This window comes from Mixophyes fleayi, chromosome 9 (assembly GCF_038048845.1).
Source record: "Mixophyes fleayi isolate aMixFle1 chromosome 9, aMixFle1.hap1, whole genome shotgun sequence".
NCBI classification, from domain to species: Eukaryota; Metazoa; Chordata; class Amphibia; order Anura; family Limnodynastidae; genus Mixophyes; species Mixophyes fleayi.
Genome location: NC_134410.1, coordinates 48,520,467 through 48,545,091, shown reverse-complemented (window position 1 = coordinate 48,545,091; position 24,625 = coordinate 48,520,467). Strand labels below are relative to the sequence as shown.

Sequence of the window (24,625 nt, the reverse complement as noted above, 5' to 3'; positions counted from 1 at the left end):
ATCAAAGTTCTCCATCAGGTAAACGTGATGCAGCCCCCCAAGATTTTCATTTGGAAAAACAAAAATTTGTGTAAAATAAAGTTAAAAAGAGTCTGGGTCGAAAAAAAAGAGTAACTCTGTACACATAAAATAATGGGCAAGTGCTTAATCATTTTAGTAACTAATTTCCACATCAGGTTTTCTAAACAAATGGAAAAGAGAAAATATGTTGTTTCACTAAACATATTATAAAAAAAAAAAGAAGGAAAAGAAAAAGAAAAACCTATCCCTACTTAGAAATATATAAAATGTTTGTTGCCCTAACAGAAGTGATTTGTCTATACCTGTGACACTCCAGTTGTTGTGAAACTACAAGCCCCAGCAAGCTTTGCCAGCTATCAGCTAGTTATCTACAGGCAAAGCATGCTGGGGCTTGTAGTTTCACAACACCTGGAGTATCACAGATTAGCAATCACTGGTCTATACTCTTCTCATGTCAGAAGGTCAGTGTTTTTTCTAAAAAAAAGAAATTAAAGCTCATTATGCATATTCCACTGGCTTTTTCCACTGTATTGGTGGCTAAGTTGGACCTTTTGGACCTGTTGCTCACCTAGAGTAGAGGAAGCCATTTGTGGGCGAAGACAATATTTTTGAGAATGTACCTAGGTACTTCACTGAGGGTATTTCATAAGTGTATATTCAATATTGATTTGGTCAACAAAATGTCTGCCTCCACTTTAATTACCACACTGATTAATCAACTTGGACAAGTGAAGTGTCCAGTGGGAAACGCAAAAGTGGGTTCTACATCTTGGATAAAATAACAGTAAAAGTGTGGAACCCTCACCAGTTTGATTCAAGGGGGTAGGAGACTTTCTCACATGGTCCATCCCCCACATAACAAGGTTTAAGTTCACCTAAATTAGGGCCATTGATACCCGGTTGCAGTAATGGTGAAATCCATACAATGATAATTCAAGTAACTGAGTTGATATTTATACTGCACATACATATCTGTGTAGTTAATCCCGTCTCTAGCCCATCTCAGTCCTGACTAGCATTACTTTGCTGGTCAGGACAGGGGGAGAGTTCAGCATTAATAAAAACAAAACATGATAGTTCCCCAGTTTTATATAGAGTTCTATACACACAAGTCACAAGACCCGTTGTGACACTAAGAAAACCAATTCTAAAAATGAGGGAGTTTACCACACAGATAACGTGACTTCATTATTTGGTAAAATGAGTCATTTGTGTCAAACAAAGAAACTCTCTAAGTTTGTTGCCTGATCAGATAAGTTACTGTATGGAATGTTTATTTTCTTCCCCGGAAATATCCAACAGGTGAGCAGAGAATATTCCAGAGACAAAGGGCTTTATTCAAGAAAAAGGGGAAAGCAGAAATGCCTGCTTCCTCCTAGAACAGTAATGCTTATCTGCTATTAAATGCTTGTACAATGCAGTGCAATTGTTTAGAAAATATCAGGGGTTAATGCAATAACCAAGACTTTAACACTGACATTGCAGAAGCATAAGTAAATCAGTGGTTACATATTTCTTATAAATCCACTTGTGCTTCCACTGTAAGAAAGAACAGGCGATTCATTTTGGAACCACTGTGTTGCTGTTTGAATACACTTTTCTATAACTCGTTCTAACAAACTGGTATTACTGGTGAGATGTTGGGGCCTTTTGACTAAATGTCCATTTTTAATTCCAACAAGAATCCCAAGTCACAACAAGCCTATTCACCTACTCAAAGGGAGTCATTACCGATTCGCACATTTTGTTTCTTACTTTTGTGTGAAGCCAGCATAATAAGCCTCATTAAAACTCCAAGCCAACTGGTTTATAACAGTGATTGGCAATTCAATATAGTTCAAAGATCACATGTACAGCACTCCAATATCCATAAACAAAAAAATATAGTCAACACCCCCACATCACTCATCCGAAAAATGCACCCACATGCCCACGTGTTCCAAAATTCCACCACATGCCACTCAGACCTGCCACTTACTTCAAAATATCCCCACGTGCCCTTAGAACCCAAATTGTCACAAAATGCCCTCACATTCCCTCAGAAACTACATGCCCCTCACAAGCCATTTAAACTTCCCCATATGCCACTCAGACCCCCCCACATGCCCATAGGCAAACCAAAGGGGGGGAGGGGGGTTCCTAGTGCCTGGAAACCCCCTCCAAGCCTGGGAGACTGTATAATTGAGGTGGCTGGGCCCTGCTCCTGCTTCACACAGCTCTGCTTGAATAGGGAGAGCTGCGTTCACCTAACAGTATTGTGCACGCAGCATTGCCCATGAATATTATGGGGATAGGAAGAGTTGGAGAGCATCCAAGCACTGTCTAAAATGATAGCCACACCCCCATTAATGCTGGCCACGCCCACTGGTGGCGTGGTTTGGAAACCCCCCTCTACAAATCCTGCGTTTGCCCCTGATGCCCCTCTCACCTCCTCAAGTCAGTCTTCCCTATCCACACTTACATGTATAGTTAGAGCCCAGAAGGAGAGCATGTGGTGCTAACTACATTGCTCTCTCTCCTCTGATTGGTTGTGCTGTGTGATCCCCTGCAGTGTGCAGAGGTCACATGACGCGGAAGCCAGCGCACCCGCTCAGCATTATTCTCTGCTTTATAACAAAGCATAGATTGAGGTACAACGGGAGCAGTCAGCTGGGGACTGCAGGTGAAGAATCAACAGGCCATCTGTTGTCTACCACTGTTTTAAAAGGTCACTGAGCAGGTAGACAACCAAGACATGCAGAGAAATGTGTCCACAACATGAAAAATGGAGAGAATTGCTCCGTGATACAAGTGATTAATTTACTAATTTACTAACTTTCCACTGCACGCTAGACAGACACATTTTACTCAATATTTAACCAACATAAACTGATTATTTAGTATGTGTGTAATTAGATCCTCTTCCTGCTGTCACTGTGCCGAAAACTTTCTTCTCCTAGAAACCTGTCCACTGTCATCATCTCATAAACTGTCACAGCCCAAAAATGGCTTTAATTGTTGAGACTTCCTCTCCACCACAGAACCAGCCTCATTCCTCTAGTCATCTGTACTTCCTATGTATTGTAATCAGCAATTATCAATCTCCATTGGAATACAGATTACACTGCCTCTAGCATTTCTTACAGTATGCTCAGGTTTGACATGTCAGCATGTAAACAGATTTTGTTTTTCCCAAGGAACCAGTTCATTAAAATAACTTATTTTCAGACACAAAGATTTACAAAATACTGGGAAATACAAAAACAAAATGTCTGATATGCTCACATGAGAGAATAGAATATCATTCTACACCGTTAGTACACAAACAGTACAGAAAACAGCAATCCATAAATATTATTAATAATATTACATAATAATATTTAGAGTTAATGCATTTGCTTGTTGATAAATGTTGGTATTATGAAGTTTCAGTTAGAATTTTTAGTCAGGGATCAAGGAGGGGGTTAATAGTGCGGTTTTTTTATACAATCTGCAATATTTCTGAACATGTGGTTTGTAAGAAATCGCATCAGAGGAGTGGCGATTTAAAAGACAAAACAAATTCTGATTATTGCATACTGCATGCAATTTGTAGCAAGCCGCTGGTTTACATATCATGCAAAAAACGTTCATTCCTGATTTAACTTATTTAACTGCATCTGAAATTAACTTTAAAATACATGTTTCAGGAGTGCGTTCCCTAGGCCTGAGGCAAGTTTACTTTGTGATGAGGACTGCTCTGTATGCTGTATTTAAAGTTATACATATTATAAAATTTGTGCCTCAGAATATTTTTGCAGCTACATTTTGGTGATCAACTGTAAATCAAGCACCTTTGTATATAACCATAATCAAAACATATGCAATGTGACCAATCTTGGCAATATCTAAAAGATTTGCGTCTTTCTATGTGGTTTTGCAAACCATCGCTTAATACACTGTACCATTTGCATGGATCCCGGGTCAAAATGCCAACATTGTGGTTTGCGATCTGCTGGTTTGAAAAAAAATGTGTCATGATCTGAGCGCTTTACCGAAATAAATTTCACGGTTTGAAGAAAGCCCATTAATACGCATTTTAAATTGCACCCTCCCCCATCCTCTCTTTATGTGAAGTGTAGGTGCAGTCTTTCCTCAGTTTAGACAGATGACCTGAAGTACATGAAGGAAGTTAAATCACGGTCTAGCAGTTTTAAAAAAGTACATTTTATTTAAAGAGAAAAAAAGCCTACCTGGAGGATCCATATTCTGGGGGAGGCTGGTAACGGACCATAGGCCCATCTGAACGGTTCTGCTGACTGCTTCTGTGGTCTCCATAATGGTGTCCCATTTCCTTGGCTTTTCCATGTAAAGGGAGAGTGGAAATATTTTTGAATGGGTAATCAGGTGGAGGTCCCCTAAGTTCCATCACTTTTTGTCCTCCACTCTGTGATGGATTTTTGTATAGTTCATTGGATCCAGAGGTTTTATAGAAGTCCCCTGGTTGTGGGGAAAGAGGGGCACTTGTAACAGGAGCATGGGCCTTCACACCACTTGTAGCTAGTGAGAGCTGCATTAGTCTCTCACTAAGGGAACGCACATGGCCCTGCTTTAAGTCTTTCAGACCATCATCTTGATGAACTTTTCCTTGACTAACCCTTTGAACTGTGGGACGACCCTCAGTCCTCATTTTCTGATTGGTCACCCCAGTTACATAGAAAGCTGCGCCAACACTGGCGTGAGGCTGTCCACGGAAGTATTGAGACTGAACCTTGGCCTCCTCATATGTAGGGAGGTCTTCACTGTTCTGAGCTCTTAATGGTATCTGCTTCTCCATCATATTCTCCACCTGGATCTCCTGCCCTTGTGGCTCCTGGCGGGCAGCATGTGGAACTAACTGGGAGTCCTGAGAACTCAGTCCCTCGTTCTGAGACACTTGTCCGCCACCGTAGAGGGGAACGTTCCCTGTGGCTTGTTGATGCAAGGCCAGCAGGTTACGGTTGTCATTAGGATTGCCGTAACGTAGCTGCTCCTGCAGCAGTCTCTGCAACACTGTGGTGGCTGCTTGTTCTTCTGAAGTCCTCATCTCCAATGGCAGCACCTCGAAATTGGAATTCGAGTGACCTGCAATAGCAGCAATAATAAGGTTTTAGTCTATGAATCAAGGTTACAATCTCCCCAAATATAGCATAATTCAGTATGGGATGGATTTTATGGCCTGAGTAAATCGCCATTTGCTCACATGGGCGTCCAGTTCATTTCATTTGAAATGATGGGAGCTCTAGATGGTGAAAGTAATGATTAATGTATGTGAACTTAAGCAGAACCATGTGTAACAATGGGATTTTCTACCAAAGTTGTAGTCTTGAGGTTTATCATTATAACAATCATCTTTTATTAAAATGTAATTTTACCTATTTCTGATTTGTCTCGGTTGCTTTCCACCAATGCTGTGAAGCGTTTCTGCTCATGTGAGTGTCTATGGCCCAAAAAGGAATGCTTTTCTGGTTGTTCTCTTCTTTAGTCTGAAAATATATTTAAATAAAAAAAAATAAACTTGAAATATGTGTCCAGAATGAAACAGAGCTTCAAAGTACAAAAAATCCTTTTACACACTTATCAATATGTATATTTTAAACATATACTGTCACTTTACAAAACAAACCCTCAGTAAGAGACGAGTGTTCAACAAATCGTAAAAAGTGTGCTGTTAAAACATAGGATCAACGTCAGAACAGAGTAAGCAAAATTACAATCAAATCCATGGGAACTTATGTTTCCCAGAAAACATACCAGTTGAGGCAGTAAGTTTGGTCGTTTTGGTCATCCAAAACAACCAGCAATTCCAACAAACACCTGAGATTGAAGAAGTGTCAAGCAGAACAGGGAGAAAAGTGTGTTGGCTAATGACAGTGATCTGCCAAGGTTTGATTACTCCTTAGGTCTGACTAGATGTTAATTATTTGCTATACTTATTCCTTCTAATATAAAATATGCAGACACATGCATCAGCAAGATGTCAGGAGAACTGGACAAGTACCTAATAGTCCTGGTGCATAGCACACAGCAAGAACTTAGGCTGGATACACACTACAACGCAGGACCGTAGCTAGGGCTGTGCGACAGGGTCGACCGCCCAGGGCGCAACGCTGAAGGGGGGTCGCAATTTAGGAATATTTTAGGTTCATTTGGTTAAAATTGAGGGCTCGGTAGGCGGCATTTGTCTTTCTCGCCCCAGGCGCTAGAATTCTAAGTTTCGGCTCTGCTACAACAATGATTGATAGTCGTTACAAAGCGCATTGTAACGGTTTATTTGATGTTATTTGATGTTTAAACCAGACTAAAAATTTTATTCAAAGATGAAACAATGTCCATCCAATCCTGCAGTGTGTATGCACTCACGATCAGGATCTCCATAGAGATTACAGAGTCACAATTATCATCATCCCCATTTATTTATATAGCGCCACTAATTCCGCAGCGCTGTACAGAGAGCTCACTCACATCAGCCCCTGCCCCATTGGGGCTTACAGACTAAATTCCTTAATACACACACACACAGACAGAGAGGCACGCAGACAGACACAAACTAGGGTCAATTTAATAGCAGCCAATTAACCTACCAGTATGTTTTTGGAGTGTGGGAGGAAACCGTAGCACACGGAGGAAACCCTCGCAAACATGGGGAGAACATACAAACTCCTCACAGATAAAGGCCATGGTCGGGAATTGAACTCATGACCCCAGTGCTGCAAGGCAGAAGTGCTAACGACTACGCCACCGTGTTGCCCACAATCTTTTCAGACGATGGTTATGACATATGACGTCTACAGATCTGAAGGAAAATCGTGTAAGACGTGTTTAGTGTGTGCAGTGCACATGAATCGTCGTACTGATATGATATCAGGAGAAATTTTCTGCAGTGTGTACCCAGCCTTAGAGTGCATTTCAGACTATATAAAACCATTACAAGACTGAAAATATAAACCTGAGCTAATGCTATTCTACTGCAGTTATCAAGGCATGCTGGTCAAAACACACAATGGCTTCTGTCATTATTACACATTTAGCTTTTACTAAACATTGTTTTATAGGAACAAAGAGATAAAAAGCCCACACCTAAAACAACTGTATAATAAAGATGCAAGTTTACAGGGTGGACCATAACATAAATCCAACAGCAAACACCCAGTCAACATTCTTTACAGATTACTAGCCAGGACTGTGAGGAAGTGACAAACAGGTAAAGTAAAAAGACAATAAGAATTACAGAGCATAATTAAACAGGTGGAAATCACCTGTCTAAGCTATTGCAACAATCTCCTTCAGTAACAAAACACAAGTGATAGAGTTTAATTTACGGTAAAAGGATTACAGATTCAATTATCTAATCAATGTCACATCTTACTAGAGATTTTTACGAATGTAAACCCAGATACTTAATACCGTCAAAGTGATCTCGCAGACACCTTGCCAAAGGATTGAGGAAGATTGAGGAACATCTAACAGCACCAAAATCACATAAAAAAGTGAAATATGAAGATAAGGAAGGGCCTATTAAATAATGGCCAGATCTAGTAGAGCAGATAGGTCATACTTGCCAACTCTCCCGGAATGTCCGGGAGACTCCCGAAATTTGGGTCGGTCTCACGGACTCCCGGGAGAGCTGGCAAATCTCCCGCATCCCGCAATTGCGGGGCTAAAAAGACGTGATTTGCGGTGAATCGTGTCATTTTGGCCCTGCCCCCCTCCGCGACAAAACTGCATATTTGACGCGTTTGGCCGTGCCCCGCCCCCTAGACACGCCCCTCTCCAGGATACAAGTTGTCAAAAGTAGGCAAGTATGAGATAGGTTGGAAACAGCCACATGCATGTATGTTTTCAACCAGAATGAATGTTATTTCTTGACATCAGGTCATCCAGCCCAAACACCAGATAACCGGATCTGTGCAACATTTGCCATAATGTGTGTGAGTAGATTGGCCACAGATCTTGTTGTTGGATTCTTGTGCTGATGAAACGCTACAGCAAATGTATGGTTATCTTAACTTAAATATGTTTACTTTTCACCAACAGTAAAAAAAAAAAAAACACTTATTAATTGCATCTGCGATTATTTGGTTTTTAACATTAGTAGATTTTACAGTGTAGAACCATAAAAGGAGTATTTTTATATTTAAAAAACACATGAATCCTGGCAATATATCAATAGACGAATAAATAAAATATGTATAAATATAAGTAGTGATTAAACTGGTATTGTGTCTTTGAAGTGTATCTCCACTCACAAAAAAAAAAAGTATTTTATTATTTAGTGTGTGGTAAAATAAATATATATTTTCTCTTTTGCCATGGTGAAACTACAAGTTAATAAAATACACCTTTTGAGTGGAAATATCTTTTTGACAGAACTTATATGTGACTTTCAATAGTCTTATAACTTTCATTAATTATGCCTAACTTCATATATTTATATATTACGCCAACACAAATGCTAACCAGGTTTAAAAAATTTAATTCAGGCTTCAGCTAGCCATTTGTCATATATGTTCACAGATAAGTTTTCTGTGCTTAAAGCAGCCTATAAAACTTGCTTTTTCACCTGTCACTTAAACATATGTGTACCGTCTTTGAAATGAAATTATACATCTCTTTCATTTTTTGTTAGTATGATACTAAAGGAATACTTAGGTGATTTGCAAATATTAATGTATTTGCTTTGAAGTTCACCCTCTGGACTGCACAAGATCTCCCAGTCTTTAAACAGAGAGCTACGTGTCCTGACACTAAATTACAATCAGAGGACATAAACTGGATCATTTCAAAGCAACACTTTTCAATCCCTTTTACTCAGATTACACAAGAAAATAGCAAAAAACGTATCAGGTTTAACCTCTCACCTCTCCGTTTCACAAGACACTGTGTGTTGTTTAATACCACAATGACCTTTACACATGTTGTAAGGTGACCATGATAAATTAGACTCTTACCACATGAAAAGATTCTTCAGCTAAAGATACATAATTCAGGCTGCACTGTGGCTCTGTGGAAGCTATGCACTAAACAACTGTGACAGTTAAAATACAATATCTCAATATTACACACTGTATGCAAAGACTTCTCTGGTCTGGACTCATATGACAATAAAATGTAAATAAGACTCATTACAATAAATATCTGCCACTGAGTGTTCGGTCAATAGACATACATCAATTGTAATATTGTAACAATAGTAACAGTTAGTGCTAGTTTTAGCTGTCATACATTCCCACCACAGGAATTGTTAGTTGGTGATCAAATAACCGGTTCTACAATGGAGAGAAACAAGGACAGTTCACTCTAATTAATTTAATTGTTAATCTTTTTAAATTTTCTATTGGGGGTCTGAAGGGTGTACAGAACAATTAATGTGGAGTCACATGACCTGAAGGCAGAAGATGCCATTGGAGGACGGGCAAGGTGGACAAATAGCAACTACTCCCCGAGTGGCTTGTATTTCACCAGACAATGAATGGTGTGTGTCAGCCCCATAAGCCACTTATTTTGCTTATCCCTGGCTTACACGTTACCAATACTCCTCTGAAACATACAATGTGCCATTTCCTATTGCAGTGAAAAGTCTTATAACTTTCTCTATTATTCCCTGTTTTTTGGGAGCAGTCATATAATCTCTAGGTTTATAAAGATAATGAATGATTAATTCTGTTGATCCAGAAAAATAAGGAAAAAACATCAAGGCCCTTTTCCCCCTATCCACAATCACCATCCTTTCAGTAAGACCGTGTCCCCAAAAAGATTTGTGTACACATTTCATCAAGAATGGCTAGGCTGCAGAGGGCAATAACACGAGAGTCTGCAAGACTATTTAAAATTGGATAGCTATTTTCCTTCTGCCCTGCCCTCTGTCATTCATTGATTGAAACAGGCTTATGGTAGGTATTAAATCAGGAGTATTACTATACGGTTTTCATCGCTCACATCCAGTTACATGGCAGGTTATACTGGTTGAGTTTTACTTGTCAGTCTGTCTATCTAATTCTTTGCATTCCATAGCTTTACATACACTAAGAACCTCAGTGAGCTGAGCTCTGTTACTGCTGTAGAACCAATCAAAGTATTTTATTTTTACTTCTATTATATAATGTGTTTTTTGCCCTTATAATTGTGCATGTGTACAAATAATAGTTCATTTTAGTAGTTTCCAATAAACCAGTTTAAAAAAAACCCATGGAAGTAGTATATCAATGTACTCTGGTATCTTTCATTTTCAGAGAGCTGAAAAAGAATTGGCCCACATACATTACTGACCTCATTTAGAGACGGACGCAAAGTCCGTTTTGAGGCGCATCTACCACATAACCACTATCACGCATGTGCAGCAAGCACCATATCCGCCTGCATCTTGGACGCAATTTACACTTGTGACAGCTTGCGGCTTACTACGAGGGAAAGGGCGGAACGAGGAATTGTGAAGGAGTGAACTTGGATAATACAGACACAGCGGGTGTGACCCTATAGGTAAATCCTGGACACAGATGCAACACACGTCAAAAAAGGGCCAAAACTGTGCGGCAGGAATTCGGTACCGCGAGTAGATAGCTAGCTGCACTAACTGCTCGCAGCTTGGTAGGGTATTACGAGCGGGATGCAACTGGGGTTGCTTTCCACTCGCAATCCCCTACCAAGCTATGGCACACTCCCACTCCTACACTTCTTAGACGCACATTACGTCTGACTCTAAATGAGGCCATAAATGTATAGTCCACAGAGATACATGTATACTTGGCTGAAAAAAATCATCATCATCAGCAGCTATTTATAGAGCCACTAATTCCGCTGTGTTATACAGAGGACTCACTCAAATCAGTCCATGCTCTCATTGGAGCTCAAACTCTAAATTCTTTAACATACACGCACACAACAATCAATTTAATAGCAGCCAATTAACCTACTAGTATGTTTTTGGCGTGTGGGAGGATTAAGAGGCAAAATTAATTTATAATTAACTTAGGTGGGCAAATTTTATTTTTCATTATATTAAGGGGATAATATTATTGTATTATTATATCATGGGGGCACAATGTATTGCCACATGCGTGTATCATAAATAATTATTGCCCCCATTAGCAAAAACCATAATAGAATGAAAAATAAAATTTGTCCCCATTAGCTAATTGTAAATTAATTTTGTCCCTTAAATCAATAAATAATGATTACCCCCATAATTTAAATGCCAATAGACCTTCCTCTTATGTTTTGAATGGCCAGATAGCTCAAACATCATGCAGTTTGAACAATCTCGCCTCTCAAAACCACCTCTTTTAATTTGGCCGTTTGTATTGCAGTTCTGCAAACCCCAGCTTAGTAAATCCAGCTGTTTGTATGTAAATCATTGTTAAAATCTCGATGGCACTGTAAATTGGTGGTTTTTTAAAAATGCTCATTCTGGCAGTTTTAATGGCGGTTTGGCCTTTAGTAAATCCGGCGGTTTTAAAACCGCTGAAGAAACTGCCAAAGACTGACGATTTCATTAATCCGCTAGCCCCAGAAGATCATATACAAATTGGTTTTGCCCACATAATGGCTGTCTCCGACGTGTATGGGCCAATAGTAAATTTATTGTTTGTTTATTAAACGTTTTATTGGAGTAACATAAATCAGACAAAAATCTCAAAACATATTGTATAGTACAAAGAAAAATGTTTAATCTGAGTATATAAAGCGTTAACAAAGAAAACAATAAACAGTGCCCAAAACTAATGAATGAACACAACATTGTCATCAATAATAAAAATATTAATAGATTAAATACACAGACGTTATAACATAGTACTTATCAGCACTGTTGTAGATTGAGCATAGGTCAATGGTAAGTGTAAAACGTAAAAGTATAATTAAAATACTCATGAAGGGTTCAAATGAAAAAAAAAAAATGTCACCATTTATTTATATAGCGCCAATGATTCTGAAGCGCTGTACAGAGAACTCACTCACATCAGTCCCTGCCCCATTGGAGCTTACAGTCTAAATTCCCTAACATACACACACATAGACAGACAGACAGAGACAGACTAGGGTCAATTTTGATAGCAGACAATTAACCTACCAGTATGTTTGTGGAGTGTGGGAGGAAACTGGAGCACCCGGTGGAAACCCATGCAAACACAGGGAGATCATACAAACTCTACACAGATAAGGCCATGGTCTAGAATTAAACTCATGACCCCAGCGCTGTGAGGCAGAAGTGTTAACCACTCAGCCACCGTGCTGCCCAAAAGTTTGAAAGAATTTAAGAAATCCAAACATAGAGGGGGACATTTATTAAAACTGGTGCAACGTTAACTGCAAAAAATATGTTGTAGTCTGTAAGAAAATGTGCTGTAGTCCATAGAAACCCTATTCTGGTTTTAATATTCATAAATGTACTAGAGTAATTATATAATTTGATTGGCTGCGCTAGGTTACCTTTTCTGCAGACAGCCATGTACCAATTTTCAGAAACGTTTCATTATTCATTTTAGTTCTCTCTGAACAAATGACATTTGTCTTTGAACAAGTTAGATTGCTAGTACTAAGCAGTCTACTGATGAGTAAAAGTGCTCACATGTAACCGGAGATGAGCATTCCCACTGTACTCTCAGGTGCCACTAGAGGAGAGCTCCACCTCTTGCGAATGATGCGCTAAGATAGATTCAGTTGCGGTCACCTTTAAAGAGTACCTACCTATTACCTACGAACAGTCGAGGCAGCCATTTCATAGGCTGAAACATTATCCATGTACGGCTGCCTATCAATTCAATTGGAGTCAGTAGGACTTTGCTGAGGCACTTCAAGACCAATATTCATTAGGTGCTAATTTCTAGTGAATTGATTATGTGCATTTTCATGAATCAATACAACTCCAGAGTCACCTGCATTCTTTCTGCAGTGCAGGGTGTGGTGAGAAGCAGGTGTATGGAGCAGAGCCAAGTCTGACTATCCATTCCACAGGGGCTGAGTCACCGAAGCATAATCAGGATCAACCCTTAGACCCAGGGAAAATTAGGTAATCCTATGTATAATAATTCAACTCTTTCCCATCTCACGAAAATTGTTATACTTACTGAAGACGTAGTGTAAGATGTAATGTAGGGAGCTTTTCAGTGTTGTTGGGGACCCTGCTCCTTCCATTATCCCACTTGTCTTCATTCTCCTCCTCACATCATAACACTGCCCCTATCACATGAAGCCATGTATTCACCAACAGTTACAGGAATGATTAGCCAGTGCATCTATGCAGGTACCCAGTGACACTGTCTCAGCAGACCTTAGAGCACTACTATAATGTCATGTTTACAGAATTCTATAATAGTGTACTGCTATTTCAATAAATATTATCTTATGTCCCCTAAATAGTAACAGATGCAAGAATATCAAATAACAACTAACAAACAGAAAAAGAGGAATTGTATTATGCAGTTGGTCAATACTGAAAACCATCAACATTTCCATAGCAAATAAATTCCAGGTACAAATCTATAAAACTTGGTACTGTCGCTGGACATTGGAGACAGCTGGCAACCTTGGTGGATAGATAACACAACCCCTCATAAAATCAGCCCAAACGTTTCTCCTATTGAATGCATTCTGATTATCTGATTGGCTGCAGGTTGTTCTAGTCCCACCCATTTCAAAACAGCAGGAGCAGAAGATTGAATACCACAAGGTGCTCAGATTCTCCTCAAAACACACCTCAGAAAGCTTTGTAATATTTTTCTTGTACTACGATACAGATGTTGCCGACTCCGCTAATTGGGCTGGCAGTAGGTGAACAGATGCTTTTAATGTCAGGACAGGGAATGCACCCAGTCACATATGCCCAATCCAGTACACCAGCAGTTATGCTGCCATGAGTCCACCCAGAAGTTATGTATAAAACAGCCTAGTAATAAGCAGTGATCCTGGCTTTCAGATTTATTACGGAGGATGAAAATCCGTTTGCTGGCAGATTCCAGGGAGAGACAGAATAATATAAAACCGCAGAATGCAGAACAAAGGCCAGAATTGGGCGGTAATTTGAGTCATTTCAATGCTCTGCATACATTTAACAAGGGGACACTGATCAAAGGACAACTGATACTTCTGATTTACCAAGGCCACAGGAAACCTCCTAGAGGTAAGGCTATTCAGCACAAAGACAAAAAGGCATGGTTACCTTTGTACTCTGGGTAGACGTCCGTTAACCCACCTGTTGCCAAAGGCAGCACATGAATGACAAGATGGCATTACAGGGACAGGGGGATCAATCCTGCGCCGACTTAAAAATGAATAGGGCACCAGAGCAAGTCAAGGATGTAACTATTAAGAAGCCTGGCAGTTCCAGATTAAAACAATTGCAAATCAGCAGTTCATCATCATCATATTTATAAAGCGCCACTAATTCCGTAGTGCTGTACAGTGCTGTACAGAGAACTTACTCACATCAGTCCCTGCCCCATTGGGGCTTACAGTCTAAACTCCCTAACATACACAGACAGACAGACAGACAGACAGAGAGAGACAGACTAGGGTCAATTTTGTTAGCAGCCAATTAACCTACCAGTATGTTTTTGGAGAGTGGGGGGAAACCGAAGCACCCGGAGGAAACCCACGCAAACACAGGGAGAACACAAAAACTTCTCACAGATAAGGCCATGGACGGGAATCAAACTCATGACCCCAGTGCTGTAAAGTGCTAACCACCCATGGTTTACCTTATTAGGTAAATATTATGCCTATTTTACTGCATTGTTGATTGATTGTTTGTATAGACAATTAAAAGTTTACAAACATGATGTATATATTTTTTGTTGCTGGCCCTTTAGATTGCTATTCGTATTTTCCTTTTGCCGTTGCAAATACACTGTTCAAAACAAGCACAATTTCATTAAAAACTACCTGTAACAGCAACTCCTCAATAAAATCTGGTATTTGGAGACTATGGAAAAAATATCAGATAAAAAAAAACATAAATTCTCCCAAATTTGGGGCAATTTATTCATTTACAATAGCCCCTCTGGTCCCGTCCCACCACCTGACCAAGCTCAGAATCTTTCAGCGCTCTTCCTATGAACAGTGCTGGGTAGCACAAATTTTATTATTCTTATCATTACTAGGCAGGATAAGAAATGTTACATCGGTTTAGCTGACCGCTGGTCACAGGCTTGGTCTCATCGTCCTCTTTAAATATTACATACACCTATACACTACTGCTTGCCTCATTCAGGGTTTTGGGGTTGTTTTTTTGGGGGGGAAGGGGGGGTTTATCAGCTCTTGGTTGGTATCATACATTCACCTACTCACAATATGCTTTTGCTCCATTCGCTAATGGTTTACTTTCCTTATTTCAACTTTCGTGTGTTCCACTTGTTTTTGTCCGCTGTCCGCTTGTCTTCATGCAGGATATTTGTGTATTGTGTGTCGAAAATTCTAAATAAAGTTTTCTACCCGTAACATGCTCATAGTGAAGGCAACCACTTTGTGGACCGAAACAGTATTAGAGAATAGGCTGAACATCAGTCCCGCCCACAAAATGTCTGCCTCCATCTGACAGGTATAGCTGACCTGGCAACCGTAACCCAAGGTAAAGCCAAGCACGTTCTTCTTACACAACACTTTAAAACAAAAATGGACCCCACTATGTGATACTTCTTATTGTAAACATGACAATGCCAATGGGACCGGTAAAATATCAAAGCTCCTGGGGGCAGAAAAATGTTAGCCTGTGTAAAACCAAGTGTGAAAACGCACACGTGTGTGTACATATTTGTGTGTCTGTGTATAATATATATATATATATATATATATATATATATATATATATATATATATATGTGCCTGCATGAGTGATGAACATACACATAAACAATCAATCACACATCCCCCACCGCTATGCCCCCTCCCTACTGCACAAGGAGAGGCCCTGGGTGATGCTGATGTAACAGGCTTTGAGAGGCTGCCTTCTCTCTGATGAGAATCATATGAGGCTATGGAATTTAAGCTCCTCCAGTCCACCAGTCAAGCACTTTTCAAGTTGCTATAAACCTTAAGAAATATTAACAGAGTGATTTGCAATAACTAGGATAAATCTATTCTCAAGTATTAAGGCTCTAGATGGGCTGATTAAGATATAAATAATATAACTAGGTTGTCTCCCCATGGGATCTGCAAAGCAATTTGTACTTTGCCCTGGTAAGCTGGGAATTGGGAGAGGTTGCATTTCCTTTGTCTGCTCCTCTTATGTCTGATGTCATTGTATTCAACAAGAATTTGCACTTACAATACCTCACTCCTCCTTTTTATTGGCTGGCTGATAAGCACAGAGTGCATTAATGTCAATAAAGAAGTGGATTGTTCAGTTTCCTCTCCACAGTAGCCAAATAAATACGGTTTATAATTTGTTGACACAAAGTTTGCCTTCATAATAGTGGCAAACTTCTGATGCAAAAAAAAATGTCATTTTCAAAACACATAAAGCGTTGCTTTTAGAGACAGGACTCACGTGGTTACAGCCAATTTGTCACTGGTTAATCAGTATCTATCTGCCTCAAAATACAACCATGTAGCTGCCACAGGGACCAAATCAAGTAAAAGGTTGATGAATATTTGCTTGTCAAGATGCAATGTGAGAACTGTCAAAGGCTAATGGGAAAAACTTGAACCAATTCTACTTGTATGCTTTGTAAACAAAAGCATAATCTCCCAAATTTGGTATGATTGGTTAATCTATAACAGTCCATCCACCCAAAGAGACCTCTACCAGGGTTTTTCAGACCACTTTCTGTAGCCATAGTCAAGTGTTTGTTGCCACAGTTAACCAGATTAATAATTCTATAAACAGCATTTCATGGTATTTATTGAAGGGCTTCTGAACTTGGACAGGGTATGCTCTTTAGTTACTACCCCCCCCCTCCCATGAAGCAAACTTAGGATGTAGAAATGGATGCGGCCTGGCACCAGGCTCTTAAACTCATCCAGTGCTTGCCATTTGCCTGACCTTGCAAGCTGCATGGTCCAGAGCTGATCGCCAGGTAATGGTGAAATGCAACAAAGATGTCTCACGCTAACTTTAACCCATACTTGCCTACTTTTGGCAAGTTCTGTCCGGGAGAGGGGCGTGACTGGAGGGGCGGGGCACAGCCAAGCGTGTCATTTTGGCCCCACCCCCCGCAGCGGAAATGCTGGCTTGTTGCGGGGGCCGGGCCAAAATGACGCGATTCACCGCAAATCGCGTCATTTTGGGAAGGCACTTGCGGGGTGCGGGAGACTTGCCTGCTCTCCCGGGAGTCCAACCCGAATCTCGGGAGTCTCCCGGACATTCCGGTAGCGTTGGCAAGTATGCTTTAACCGTTTGCTTGACTTTAATAAAATAAAACTGCCATTAATAAAAATCATTACAACAGAGCTGCTAGTGATAACACAAGTAAAAAAAGTTTGCTTATTTATTGGCAAATAGTCTTCTGAGCAGATATACAAAAAATATCACCAAGATTATATCATTATCCTTATCACAGACAATGTGCCGCAGAAAGGTGTATCGTGGTCCATTTACATGTGTTGTTGCTGCACTAGAATTAAGTGTTTGTATTATCAAGCACAAGATCTGGAACATTGTCCCATGAGCCCATTTAGACAAACCGGGCCTCAGTCATTAAGGGGAGCAAAGCAAAAAAAAAAAAAAAAGTAGCAAGCTTGCTCCTGGAAAAATCATGTTACGATACAAGGGGTGAAAATTAGTTTACTATTTTGCACCTAAGTTAAATACTGTCTGTTTTGGCATGTGGAACACACATACTTGATAGCTTTAATTTTACACTGAAATTTAAATTTGATCTAGGACATGCCCTACCCCAAATATAAATCTGTCCCCACATTTTAAATATACCTCCCACTCCAATGCAATATGGTTTTGCCCAGGTGCAAAGTTACTCCTTTTTTTATACTTTGCTCTCCATAATGACTCAGGCCCACCATGTGTTTTTATTTTTCCTGCAAATGCCAGATGTAAGCAACACAAAGAAAGATGTTAACAATTACCTTAGGCAGAGGACATTTTTTGGAGACGGCTTTATTCTCCTATCAAAGGAGGTTCTGTAAACTACAAGTATGGAATGTTCTATATTGTAGCATGGAAAAAAAAAGTCATGTAGTCCCTAGTCTTAATTAGTGGCGGGTTTAAATAAACCCTCACATATAGTAGGCTGAATAAAGCAGCCCAAAATCTCCAACACTTGTCTCTACCACGGAGCTTTATAGGTGAAAGTCTCACACACACAAAACAACGACAGTGAACAGTGAGATAATGGTTATATAACACACCAGTGATGCTCATAGACATGTGCAGGGGGTACATTATCTAATTTTATCCATATTATACATTGCATTAATTAGGAATAAAAATGTTGTGGCTTTACGATGTACACCCTTATGTAACATGGAGTTAGATCCATAAATACCACTTATCTCGGGGGTGCATAACTTGTTCTCCAAGGATGAGAATAAAGGGTTAATAACCTCTTGAGAGATTTGTGGGAAACACTGCTGCACATTCTCTTCACAATGAGACTCTCCTGATGTGTTTTATAATTGTACAGTAAGGAAAAGCAACACACAAAAGCAAAATCATAACAACGCAATTTAAACTTCAACAAGATATTTTTGTGAATATGACAAAATCCAAATTCACACCAAAGGCATTGATGCTTTTTTAAATCCCATAATTAGACCAGGAAAATACAGCATTATTGGCAAATACACTGCAAACTCTACAACAAAAAGAATACAAACTAATAATAATTATTCAAGGTTTGAATCAATAAACACTTAAAAGAACAATCAGTGGGACTGAAACTGTAGAACTCTGCAGTTTCTATCCCGCTCCTAGCTGTACTGGTGAAAGACGCCATAACAATGTGCCTCGTTTGTTGCTTCTTACAGCACAGGAAGGGTTAATATTTCTGAAACCAGGATGCCTCCCAGCCCTCTGGAGTGGGGCCACTGAAACGGAAACTGTGCACTCAGTGGCCAGGGACAGACAAGGAAGGATCAGCAAAAAAAATCCCAGTTAGCAGGAAATCCGTCAGCGTGTAGGAATCTGTGTGTGCATAAACGCTAATCACTTACACACCGATCCAACCTCTAAAGTATCTTAAACTGCTGCAATAAGGAGACGGGAGCCATCAAAACCCAAAATACAGGGCAGTAGGACACAAAGCTAGATAAGCTGCAGGTTGCCAGCTTACAAACTTGCAGCCCACACTCAGCCTGTCCATGTAGAGTACACTGAAACCATTGCCAGCTTTGAAAATATTAGAGCAAAGAATTAATAAGTGATAACATAATAATATGATGCAAGTAGAAAATACCTGCTATGACCCATAGCAGTTTGTGAGATGTCTTCAGCCTAAGGCAGAGCTGTAACTTGGAATTCTAGCGCCTGGGGCGAGAAAGACAAATGCCACCCCCCCCCCCAGCACTCAATTTTAACCAAATGAACCTAAAATATTCCTAGATTGTGCCCCCTTCAGCGTTGCGCCCTGGGCGGTCGCCCCCTGTCGCACAGCCCTAGTTACGGCCCTGGCCTAAGGGTTCATAACTACTACCATTTATTAAATGTCTTTTATATGCTTTTTTAGTACGTTAATTAATGGAACGGACATTAGATACCATTGTTTCTAGTTTATCAAACTTATCGGGGCTAATGGGAAGCACGGTGGTTAGCATTGCTGCCTCACAGTGATGGGGTCATGAGTTCGATTCTGACCAGGGCCTTGTCTGTGTGGCGTTTGTATCATGTTTGTGTGGGTTTCCTCCAGGTGCTAGCTTCCTCTCACAGTCTAAAAACATACTGGTAGATTAATTAGCCTCTGCCAAAAATTGACCCTAGTGTGTAAGGGGTTTAGATTGTAAGCTCCAAAGAGGCAGTGACGGATGTGAATGGTTACATATCCTCTGTACTGCGCTACATACTATGATTCTTACTATATATACACAATGATAATAAAGATTTGTTTATGCTTTGTGATTTTTTTTCTTTTTGTCATGCACAGAAACTGCAGTAAAAACTCATAAGAATCAAATGCATTATTCATGTCTGTCCCCACTATTTTTGTTCACCCCCTTTAGGAGAAATTAACATTGTATCCGCATCAAAAATGCTCAATGCTGCATTTAGCTTCACACCTGGGAACAGTCCCATTGATGTTTTAGTGGTTTCATTATTGCAATGAAAGAGTGATTTGAACATAGCTCAGCAGTGACCCCAAAGGGTAAACTTTTAATAATAGGATCACTCCATATGTAGTCTAAAGCACCACATATAGTAATAGGGAAAAATGGAGAAATATGCATATTCCATATCACACAGCAGAGCTCTATAAAACAAATGATAACTAGTCTTTTAAATTTAGAAAAATATAAATTACCAGCAACCCTTAATATAAAAAAAACATGATGAAATATGTTACATACACCACTAGCATAAAATGCAATTACATTGTGGTTCTGCTGATTATTATTAGTCAGATTACTTATGCGTTTCCATAGGAACTCCATCTCAGTAATGTACAGTTATTGCAATGTACTCCTAGATGCCTCCTCTACAGTTCTGAAGTTGCAAGAGAGGGTGAGAAAAATCCCACAGAGTATCTGGGCAGGAGGGGTCAAATATTCCCTTTAATCCAAAGATTCTTTCACATTTGATAGGCTTTAATCCTCTGACCTGGTAACCTCACATTCTTTGGTATCTCTGTCACAAATGGACCATTCAGTGGATGAATTTGCAGCTCTGTTTGACAACTGCGACTACAGCACAACAATCAAGTTGTTCCTATCTATGGGTAACATTTAAAGATGAAAAAAAAGTCTAATTCACTGTCAAAATCTTCAAAATGCTTAAACCCTTGTAGAACTAAGGATGTCGGGCCTGCTAGAACCACGGTTTTCATTTTTCTCAGCAAAACTGGGAATTTTTAATTTTAAGTGTCCCTAGACTTTTTATAAATCACTTTAACACAAATGTTTCCACAATTAACCGTGTACATTTACAATGACAATTTACATGCTGTAATGTGGTACATATACAAGAACACACTTATGTCTTGTATTTCATACTAATAGTGTAGGGTGCAGTCGCACGATTTTCCATGGAGCATTATAAATAAATATTTGTGGGCTGCTTCCTATAAGACATGAAGGCTTGCAAGGCATCTCAGCCATCATTTAGACAGCATGGTCCTGTCACAAACCTTCCTCTACAAACCCAATAAGGTGCTATGATTGCATAGCTGTCTATTATGTCAAATCTAGTACAGAGGTACAAGAAGCGCTATTTATGCAGACTGTGGAAATTGTGGGGGAAAAAAATCATATCTATGCAACGTTTCTGAAAGCTTTGGATATGCAACATAAATTTAGTTTTCTTCCAGCCCACTGCTCTGAAGAGCTTAGAAATACATTTGAGTAACTGTGAATCTGGGGAAACAAACGTCTATCACTTTTTTTATTCCAATGATAAAATATGTAAATGCTGACATTATCCTTATGCTGTCAATTACCACTTTACGTAGTTATTTCTTCTTTTATGGAAACACTTCTTACAAATGGGAACTTTAGAGAAGCTTTGTTGGGAGAAAAAAAAAAAATTGATCTTTTAGCCAAGCGAGTTGTGCAGCCATACTTGCGCTGCATCTGTGTTGTTGCCTAGTGACTACAGCTAGAGTATCAGTGTGCTACTCCCTGGACACTTGTAAGGCAGGGGGAGGAGAGGATCTAGTGGAGGGAGAATGTGGTACTGCGGTTTCCTGGAGACAGGAATCTCATGCTCCCACCCCAGGTCTCCAGCCACGTAGGAACCCTCCCTGCCAAACTCAACTCCTCCCTTCCTCTCTTCCCTGGAAAGAGTGGCCAGAGATGAGTGACAGGGGGAGGAAGGAGAGAGGTGGGACACTGTGTAGAGCAGGTGGCTGATTTCACAGAGAGACAGGTATTTCCAACTTCCAAAAGTCATCCTTGCCATTCAAGTGCACTAAACTGCCTAGAATACTGAACACCTTCGCTGTACATTCAGTTATGTAGAATGTTACACCTACAGTTAAAGGAAAACTAACTGAAAAATATGATGCAGATCGATAATCAGTGTAGTAAAAACTCAGTCTATAACTGGCTGCAAAATTCTGATTAGATGCTGCTTTGCCCCTGTCATTACTGTCATATTTCTATTTAGATTTCCAAAGCCTGTGATGCTGCCAGTATAGGCATTTCTCCTAAAAGCTAATATACTTGTTCCTTTTGAGATATTTAACAATGTCCAATATACACATACATACATTATATATATATATATATATATATATATATATATATATATATATATATGTATGTATATATGTGTGTGTGTGTGTGTGTGTGTGTGTGTGTGTGTGTGTGTGTGTCAAATATCAATGTCAATTGATATCTTGTCCTTTAAGTCAAACCCAATATAACATGAAAAACTTGGATAGTCACCCAAGAACTAATTTAAACTTAATGTAATAAGTTTCAGACATATCAATTATAGATGTGTATATATTCACTAAACATAGAATCAAAGACTTGATAGCTACATCATCACATGAGAAGTAAAGACACAAACTGCCAGGACTGCCAGAAAGGTGCCTTCTATTGCCAGGTGTACCTGCAAAGCATCTTCTTTCTCACCCATGGTCAACATACACGAATATTCGGATTCTTACTAGACAGCCAGAGTTTGAACCCTACTACATACCGAAATGACTCTCACCCTTACAAAAGTCTCATAACTATTAGCAGTGGAATTGACTAAGAAATTGAAACTATTCCAAATATTGCTGCCTTGGACAGAAGGAGAGCAGTTTATTAACCACAGGCAGGCTGGCTATGCACACATGACAATGCTGTGTAACGCGGGGCATTGGGACTACATGCAAGACCACAAACTTATGTCAAAAGATGAAGTATGGCAAAGCGTGTAATACAATCCCATCTTCTGTTATAGAACACTGGGAAAGTCTACAATGCAACACAAAAAGCGTTGTGACAACCAGCACAGCAGCCGATCATATGCAGAAGAACTACATAAAGTGATACAACCGGCAGAACACACAATTGTCTGTATGAGGTGACCCTCTCCACTAGTGAGGAGTAAGATCCATACTGACCATGTGGACTCCCCTTGTCCCTTCCAGTGCCGGTACAGCGCTGTCCCCACGACACAGCCCCAACTCTCTCTGCCAGACTCAGCGGTCAGGAAAACGCTCAGCAACGGGTCTGTCCCCGCCCCCCAGCCCGGATTGGACAATTATCTTACCACCTGTCATCCCATTGAATGTAGTGACTGCCGATCACAGGCACACAGGAGTCTATTGTGCTCCCAAGGTTTATTCGGGGCAAGGTTTAGTAACTCTTGCGGTGCTGTAAGAAATGCAGGAACATGCAGGGCAGACATACCGAGATCACAAGGTTCGTTCAGCGCTGTATACACAATCTGCCAGCGAACACGTATTATGCAGTTGAATAAATATTTGGCAATGAATACAGTATGTACAAACTTATTGTAAATACTACGTGTATAGTAAATAGCATTAGCATTGTATACATTTATTTAAACATAAACACTGTACACATCACACGTTTGGGATGGATAGATTAGATAGATGACTTTATAGTACATGTATAATATCTCATGATACAATGTCGAATCGTTTTTATGTAGCTGAATTGTACAATATCGTATATATTAGTGTTAATGATTTACATTGTACAGGGACATATACTATTTGAAGGACTTTTATATTTTGTCATGAATGCACCTGTTTTATGGGAAGAACATACCGTAGATCCCTGCGGCAAGATCTGCTGGGATTTGCAAAATGTCGCATCTTTTGATGTTGAGGAGCTGGACAGATCCCTTGTTGGATGCGGGCTGGGTGCATTTGTGCAACTTTCCCTATATACACCAGGGCCATAATAATAATATTTCAGGGGGACCCTGTGTATATGTGTATCCTGGTGCTGATTGCTTAACCTGGGGCGATGACATAGTGTGGACCAAAAAGAAGAACAAACTTTCTTCTTGCAGCTTTTGCTTAATGACCTACCCCAGACCTAGTGGCTTTGACTGCAAGGATGTTATCCCTCCTGCGCTCTCGCACCCGCCTCCACGCATTGCAGTCAGTATAATGCAGCATTTATGCCCATATGGAAAACTTAAAATTAGCTTTGCAAAATGACATATTTAATTGAGATTCAAGGGGTGGAGTATGTACATTTACATGGGGTGCTTCCTGGCCACAAAGCTGTTTTCTCATGCCAAGATGACTTGATTTTTACTCATCTTCAGCGGTGGTGATCGAGCCTTGATGCAGATTTCAACTGGATACCTTTTGCACCTTCTAGGAACACATTAAACAGGAAAACACATTTTTAAGCTCATTACGACCAATATAATAAAAACACTAGAATGTAAGGTGGTGACATATGTAATAAAGACAGTTACGATCAGGGGAGGGCTGACAAATTTTAGCGGGGGGCGCAAGAACCGACTCAGCAGTCCATTAAAGACATTATAAAGGGAAAAAGATGCAGGTGACCCAGCCCAAGGTAGCCCACTATG

At 39.9% G+C, this 24,625-nt stretch overlaps 1 protein-coding gene across 1 annotated transcript in view; it reads right to left on the bottom strand.

Annotated features, from left to right (window-relative positions):
* AMOT (angiomotin) overlaps positions 1-23,281 on the bottom strand; it is a 53,946-nt gene extending 30,665 nt beyond the window's left edge. Inside the window, exons 1-3 of the mRNA XM_075184307.1 lie at positions 23,172-23,281; positions 5,394-5,504; positions 4,233-5,103 (exon numbers count right to left, since the gene is read on the bottom strand). Coding sequence (XP_075040408.1) covers positions 4,233-5,065 — 833 coding nt within the window. The 5' untranslated portion in view covers positions 5,066-5,103; positions 5,394-5,504; positions 23,172-23,281. The remainder of the gene's footprint in view (positions 1-4,232; positions 5,104-5,393; positions 5,505-23,171) is intronic.
* Positions 23,282-24,625: the final 1,344 nt, after the last annotated feature.